At 34.6% G+C, this 8,328-nt stretch overlaps 1 protein-coding gene across 1 annotated transcript; it reads left to right on the forward strand.

Moving 5' to 3' along the window:
* The first annotated feature begins 803 nt into the window (after nucleotides 1-803).
* LOC141335608 (arrestin domain-containing protein 3-like) lies at nucleotides 804-5,364 on the forward strand. The gene is made up of 7 exons (XM_073841118.1): nucleotides 804-1,098; nucleotides 1,193-1,228; nucleotides 1,327-1,387; nucleotides 2,625-2,772; nucleotides 2,859-2,955; nucleotides 3,539-3,795; nucleotides 3,889-5,364. Exons 1-7 carry the CDS (start codon nucleotides 837-839, stop codon nucleotides 4,381-4,383), a joined length of 1,356 nt encoding a protein of 451 aa, XP_073697219.1. The 5' UTR covers nucleotides 804-836; the 3' UTR covers nucleotides 4,384-5,364.
* Nucleotides 5,365-8,328: the final 2,964 nt, after the last annotated feature.

The raw sequence follows: 8,328 nt of genomic DNA on the forward strand, positions 1-8,328 counted from the left end.
ATGCACAGCATACCCTATTAACTTTACCTACCATCTACACTGGTTATCTATTACCTGTCTAAGACTGTATGCCAGAATATAGTCAAAGTCTAAATGTTAGTGTGTGTTCCAGGTAAATGTTAACAGAGGAGCTGGAGCACACACACACTAACATGTAACTGTCTATTGTTTCCTTCAATGATAAGTGACGCTACCACTATTATAAAAAATATAATTTTGTTGCCATAATGTTTTAGGGTTAAAACCCCAAAGCATTCACAGTAGCAATGTCAGGCCAAGGCACAAAATAAAATTTTTATTAGGACTTGTCAGAAGCTTGACACGTTCAAAGAATGCATCTCTTTTCTTTTTAATAACTAACTAATTAATGCTTAATCCAGCTTCTTGTCTCAGTCCAGCCCATGTATGGATTATCATGCATTTCTATATTCTGTGCTGATCATCATGACGAATTCAATTGAATTTTTAATTGTACATAATAATGTCGTCAGACTAGTTCTACTAGTTTGTAGCGTGCTGCCATCCAGTGGACATTTTTTATGAAGTCCACTGTGCTCTTGATAACGCAGCTACATTTTTATAGCCTTTTCCATATCTGTGTCTCCCCGGCACAATCCCATTCTATGAGATCTGGCTTAGTTTTTGATCTCATTTTCAGCTGTTAACATTATAAAGATCGACCCAAATGTAAATATAAACCACGCCCAATAGCCTCAAACTACAGTATGTGTAGCCTAGTACCACCCACAGCTGGCAGTCCACATATTTTGATGATTGTTTCCGGCAATCGCGTGCCTGAGTAGTTTAGCAGATACTGGCACCAGGCAGGAGGCAAGATGTCCCTAACAGTGAAAAACATTGCTGTTACTTACAATCCTATCAATCAGAGCAATACCTTCACCAGCGGGGATTTTATATCGGGACAAGTCATTCTGGATGTAGCGAAGGACACACAAATGCAGTCGTTGAGTGTGAAAATTAAAGGCAAAGCAGAGGTTTGCTGGTCCGAGCGTCACGGTAAAACTACTGTTGTTTACTCGGATAAGGAGAAGTATTATTCCGTCAAGAGATTTTTTGTTCGGGATGACAAAACACATGGTAGGAGAAACTACAGCTTTAGGGTTTGCTTTATAGTTAAAAGAAACCAGATCGGTTTAACCAGCTTTATTTTTGTTGTAACTTGATCTTGCAGGAAATGAGATGCTGAATGATCCATCAGGACAGCCGTGTAAGTCTGTTCCCGAATGAGATAAATACTACTTAAAAGTAAATAAACTTAAAAGATTTTTGATCTTTGATTTGAAATTGAATTTTGAATTTTCTTAGATCCTTCTGTTGTTGGCCCTGGGCGTCATGTTTACCCATTCACTTTTCAGTTGCCTCAGCAGTAAGTTCCGTGAAAAAGAATTTTAAGAAGTTTGTACAATTTATTTCTTTGTATTCATGTTGTTTTCAAAATTCATATTGCATACATGCAAATAAACACAACTTCGTTTAGGTTTAATTTCAAGGTTTTCTCTTGCATGTAAATTATGCAACACTGAGTTCGATTGTTAATATATTGAAACAGTATACTAATGATAATATGAGCATTACTGTACACTAGCAGTCAAACGGTTTTGAACAGTAAAATTTGTAATGTTTTTTTAAAAGAAGTCTCTTCTGCTCACCAAACCTGTTTTTATGTTCCAAATACAGCAAAAACGGTAATCTTGTGAAATATTTTTACCATTTAAAATAACTGCTTTCTATTTGAATAGATTTTAAAATGTAATTTATTTCTGTTATCAAAGCTAAATTTCAGCATGATTACTCCAGTCGTCAGTGTCAACAGATCCTTGAGAAATCATTCTTATATGCTGATTTGCTGTTCAAGAAACATTTAGTATTATGATTATTATCAATATTTAAAATGATACCGTACAGTTGATTCTTTGATGAATAGAAAGATCCAAAGATCAGCATTTATCTGAAATAAATTTTTTTGTAACATTATACACTATGCCATTCAAGTTAAATTGATCAAAAGTGATGGTAAAGACGTTTATAATGTTACAAAAGATTTCTGTTTCAGATAAATGCTGTTCTTCTAAACTTTCTATTCCTCAAAAACAAAAAAAAATCTACTTAGCGGTTTTTAACATAATAATAATAATAATAATAATAATAATAATAATAATAATAATGTTTTTTGAACAGCAAATCAGAATATTAGAATGTCTAAAAGTGAGTAATGATGCTAAAAATTCATCTTTGAAATCACAGGGATAAATGACATTTTAAAATATATTCAAATAGAAAAAAGTTAATTAAAATACTAAAAATATTTTACATTTTTACTGTTTTTGCTGTACTTTGGATCAAATAAATGCAGGCTTGGTGAGCAGAAGAGACTTCTTTAAAAGCATTAAAAATCTTTTGATTAGTACATTTTTTTTTTTAGTTTAGTAGTTTTGACTGCACATATTTAAATTAAATATATTTATATATAGGCCTAATATATTTTTCTATAATATAGTCAATAAAATAGAAACTATTTTTACCAATATTTTTTTCTCAGGAACTTCAACCTGATTTTACTTCATATTGTACAAGTTTACATTAAGCATTTCTCTTCCCTCTAGACACTTCCCACCAACCTTCAGAGGTTCAGTTGGAAAAGTTGTCTACACTTTAGAGACAAAACTATCCAGATCAATGCGTATTTCTAGCAATAGCAAAACAGAGTTTCACTATGTCCCCAGACCGGATGTGTCCAATCCTGAACTGATGGTGAGATTAAATTCCATGCATGTCTTTACCATACTTTCATCTAGATGTTTTGAGGTTCCCTCACCTACCCGTTTTGCCTTGTTTAGGCGCCTCAGTACGGAACCAAAGATAAACACATGAAACTCTTCACCTCTGGGAGTGTCTCCATGAACATAAACACTGAGAAAATGGGATACTACCTTGGTAACATTATATTTCTTAGAACATCTCAGAAGTGTTCATGTTCTCACATAGTCAATAAACATAGCCTAACCAGTTCTGTATATTTGTAACAAGATTAAATAAATGTAAAATTGTAATCATCAAACATCTTTGTGGAGTAGGTGAACACCATTAGATGGACTTTTCCATTCTTGAGTTTTATGTTTACAGTCTGTGGACACTCTTGTGTAAGCAAGTATGTGTTTTCAGCTGCTGTAGTAATTGACAAAGAAGTTACACATTTCAGGCTTGAAATCAACTATAAGCTCCCTCCCCATCTAAACCCACGCACCACTTGTAGAACTGGTTCTACTTGTTTTTTTTTTTCATCATCTTCTTCATAGAAAACATAAATATAATATACGGAGTTTGCACAAAGCATATACATACAGTATAATCAATGTTGTCAGCCATTTTCATTCTTATTTGTGAACTCTATATCTTAAATGTAATGTGATTCTATATTAAGAGGTCTATTTTGTCAAAATCAGACAGTCATAATTTCTATCTATATTTTAGCCAGCAATTTTATCTGACCCAATCGTTTCATTGTGTCCCGCTACAGGAGAGGGCTTGAAAGTTTTGGCTGAAGTTCAAAACAATTCTTCCCGTGCACTCAAACCAAAATACTGCCTGTATGAAAAACACAGTTTTTTTGCAAGAGGAAAGAGGAAGCTGCACACACATGATTTGCTTAAAGAGGAAGGGGAACCCATTGAACCAAACTCAAAAAAAACTGTCACCAAATCTCTGTCCATTCCTCCCAGCCTTACCGTCTCTATCCTAAACTGTAGGATCCTCAAGGTTGAGTACAGACTCAGGGTGAGGTTTAATATTTAAAGCAAAGACTAATTTACAATGGGATCTGTGAAAAAGTGAATAATTGGTTTTTCAATATATGTGCATCGTGTCTAGGTCTACCTGGATGTGCCGTATGCCTCAGATCCGGAGATCAAATTCCCAGTTGTGATTCTTCCTCCTAAGCCTGTGTCAGGTGCTGCAAACAGTGACTTTGGAAACTGGAATCAACCCCCAGGAACGAATATGTATCCCAACCAACCTCCTACGGCTCCACAAGCCCCACCACACAATGTGGCTGGACCACCTGGTCAATTTGGAGGTCCTGGTTACCCTGGTCCTCCTCATGTTCAATTTGGACCTCCTGGTTATCCTGGACCTCCAGGTCAGTTCCCTCCCCCAAGTTACACTGGACCTCCTGGTCAGTTCCCTCCCCCAAGTTACACTGGACCTCCTGGTCAGTTCCCTCCCCCAAGTTACACTGGACCTCCTGGTCAGTTCCCTCCTCCAAGTTACACTGGACCTCCTGGTCAATTTGGTCCTTCAGCTCCACCACCTTATCAGGAATATCAGTTATATCCACAGATGCCAGACCACCCTGAAAAATCTTGACAAAGTGATTTTAGAATCAGCTTCTAGCTTCTTCTATTATTACTGTTTTATCTAGATTCCTAGAATCATTTGTATTAAAGTCTTTTATATTTTAGGTAGTGACTGATAATAAGCTAACAGGATTATTTTTGTATTTCTAAACCTTTGGTAAAGTGCTACATTTCACATACAGTGAAAAAGATAAATCCTGCTTTATTTATTGTTAAGTGGAGTATCGTTCTCCAGAAATGAAGATATGCCATGTGGAGTTTCAGAAAAAAGTATGTGAACCCTTACACACAACAAAAATTATTTTATAAAATATTATTTCAACTTAAAGTAATTTGAGCTGCTTTCAATTGTACGTTCATTTAACTTGAAATGTTAAACTATAAAGTGACAACTTGGATATTTGAGTTGTCTAAACTTCATTTTTATGGCAGCTCAAACCATTTTTTTAAAAATTGAAACATTTACCATCAGTTTCTGCGTAAACTGTTACAAAAGTTATGGATTTACCATGAATTTCTCCATAAACTGTTACAAGACTTATTCAGAACTTACACTCTAGTTACAACAATATAGATAAACAAGTCTGCTAAACACACAGCCATGTGTTTTCTTTGACACTGTGACACTATTGTTCAGCTGAATACTGTATTTTATGTATGAAATTTCTATTTATGAATGAAATATAAAACTGAATTTACTCGCATATATTATATACTCACATATTATCTTGTTAACAGGTGGAAAACAATAGACTGAGTATATTGTGTACATTATTGCTCTCTAGCAGTTAAAAAAAATAAAGCTGTGCCTTGCGGAAGAACTTTTTGTTGTTTTTCTCTTGTCTCTGCATTACAAGCAAATCTAAAAAAAGATGTTCTCTGAGCAGGTGCCATATTTTATGCTGTTGTTTTGACTTACTGGAAACATTGTCAGACAAAAACATTTTGAAGTTTACATGTCAACACAAGGATGATGATATCAAACGTTGTAATAAATTCATGCTACTACATGGCTATTTGTCAGTTCATTAAAATATACCTGTTAAATAAGAAAAAAAAAAATCCATCTCTGGCCCACTTTCTCACCCACTCTAAAGCTAAGCCCCAGATTAATTCAGGTTTCATTATGGGTCACTTTCCCCTTTTTGCCTGTAGATGCTGCTTTGTTTGTTTTTACAACCTGCTTGCTAAAAAACCAAACTGGTTGGCTGGTTTTAGCTGGTATTTGGGCCTGGTCATAGCTAGTTACAGCTAGCTTAGAGCAGCTATATCCAGGTTAAACCAGCTAAGACCATGGAGTCAAAAGCACCCTCAGTTAAAACTGTAATAAAACAAAAACAGATTTGGTCAAGGCTCCAGTGCATAGCCTATTTGTGCTATCAATGGAAGAAAAATATAATTTGTCAAAACCGGTGTGTATTATGCAATGTAAATGCAGACTAATAGATTAATTGAAAAATATTAGAATTGTCCTATCAAACCTTTTTAGAAATATGGTTGAAATTATTTGTAAAATAACTTCTAAATCATCTTTTTCTCCCGCTGTGCACTGCTATTTCTGTTGTAGTAAAATGTTTTTAGTTTTGCAGCACTGCAAGTTATTTTACATAATTGTATGATAGAAACACAGTATCATGATGTTAACTATTAGGCCATGTCCAGATGTCAGACAACACTCTGCTGATAGGCTAAATTCTTTTTTTTTTCTTTTTTTTAACAAAATATGCTTATTAATAACAAGCTGTATGTCCCACTATGCTATGATTTGCACTGTCACTTGTTCTCTTTATCCACCAGCTGCAGTTGTTAAAAATATAAGTGATTCAAAAGCACTAGTTTGTCATAAACTATCGTACAAAGGTAGAACAGAGATGTGTATGAACAATCGTGAATTATTAATGTTTATTCACTTTATGCATTTGTATTGCATTTGTATTTCATGCAGTTTAAATGAGTAATTCACTTACACAACAAAAATTTACAGATAAGGCTCCTTATCATTCAAAATGTTTGTCTTTCTTTCTTCAGTCGTAAAGAAATTGTTTTTGAGGAAAACCTTTCAGGATTTCTTTCCATATAGTGGATTTCTATGTTGCCAACGACTTTGAACTTCCAAAATGCAGTTTAAATGCAGTTTCACATGGATCTAAATGATCACAGCAAATCTAGCAAAAATGTACAATTTGTTTACAATTTATATACTTTTTTTAATGCTCGTCTTGTCTAGCTCTGCGTGAACTCTTATTCCTGCTTATTTTTTCCTCCAACTTAAAAACCATCCTACATTGCTGCAGATGCAGATGAACATGCACAAGAAGGTCAACCGCCCTATACAAAAAAAAAAATAAAACAGCGATGTGGGATGATTTTGAAGTTGGAGGAGAAAATAAGATGAAATTTTCTTGACATACCCGTACTGTCTTGAACCGGAGCGCACGTTTAATAATCGTTTCGCTAGATTAGACCCCCCCTTCTTTAGCTGGGATCGTTTAGAGCATTTTGGAGCTGCATTTAAACTGTGTTTTGGAAGTATAAACTCACGGGCCCCGTTAAAGTCCACTATATGAAAAAAAAAAAATCCTGAAATGTTTTCCTCAAATTAATTTCTTAATGAAATTGTTGAAGAAAGAAAGACATGATCATTTTGGATGACAAAGGTGAGTAAATTATTTGCAAATTTTTGTTCTGGAAGTAAATTAATCCTTTAAGTATACTTTGCGCTTTACTGTTACAGACACATTCACGTGACCGAAATGAAAAGGAGGAGGGAAAGGGGGCAAAACAGAAAAAGACAAAGGGAAATAGAACAATGCTAAATCAATTAAAAAGAACTTTGCCAAAATATCGACATTTTAAAAAATAGGTAATGTCTAAATATAAATCTAGAAGCAGAACATGTGAAAGGTCTATATTAAGGAATGGCAACTGCAAATGAGACAATAAATAATCCTATGCTGTCATCTACTGAGTGAGTGGGAAATTCATGTCTATTTAATTTTTAGGTGGTAGAAATTCACCTAAGCATGGCACATTTTTCATAGATTATCAATAAAAAACAAAACAAATCTTTAAGTAACTTAAAGTAAACTTAAAGTTAAAGTAGATTTTACATACTTATACATACTTATTGAGAAAATCGCCCTTCAAGTTGTCCAAATAAAGTTTTTAGCAATGCATATAACTAATTAAAAATTAAGTTTGCACAGTAAGTATATGTACGGTAGGAAATGTACTTAAACTCTTAAAAATAAAGGTGCTTCATGATGCCATAGAAGAACCTTTTTGTCTAAAGAACCTTTCTGTTTCATAAACGGTTCTTTGTGGAGAAAGAAGGTTCTTCATATTATAAAAAGGTAAAAAAGAGATGGTTCCTTAAAGGGATTGTTCACCCAAAAATGAAAATTTGATGTTTATTTGCTTTCACACACGTTTATTTGCAGAACACAAACAAAGATTTTTAACGAAAACCGCTGCAGTCTGTTAGTGATTTTATGGCAGTGGATGGGCACCAAACCTTTGAAAGTAAGAAAAACATGCACAGACAAATCCAAATTACATCCTGGGGCTCGTGACGATACATTGATGTCCTAAGACACGAAACGATCGGTTTTTGTGAGAAACTGAACAGTATTTATATCATTTTTACCTCTGGTGCACAGCCATGTACATCTGTCATGAGCACGAGCTTTTCATCCGGCTTGTTACATGTGTACACGCTCTCACGTAGTACACACAAACGCCGGAAGCGATCTGTTGCATACGACACTCATTGTTTACACAGTGCACTGAGACTGTGGGTATAGCGGCTATTCAAAATGGTAGGCTAATTACTTCCACTTATCCTGATTGTTCAAACCGTTTTAAAGCTAAAAGATTATGTTTGCTTGCGCAAACTCATCTGGGACTGTGTTTTATCACCGATTTCCCCTTCTGGAATTTGCGTGTAATATGCCAG

This window comes from Garra rufa, chromosome 5 (genome assembly GCF_049309525.1).
Source record: "Garra rufa chromosome 5, GarRuf1.0, whole genome shotgun sequence".
NCBI lineage: Eukaryota > Metazoa > Chordata > Actinopteri > Cypriniformes > Cyprinidae > Garra > Garra rufa.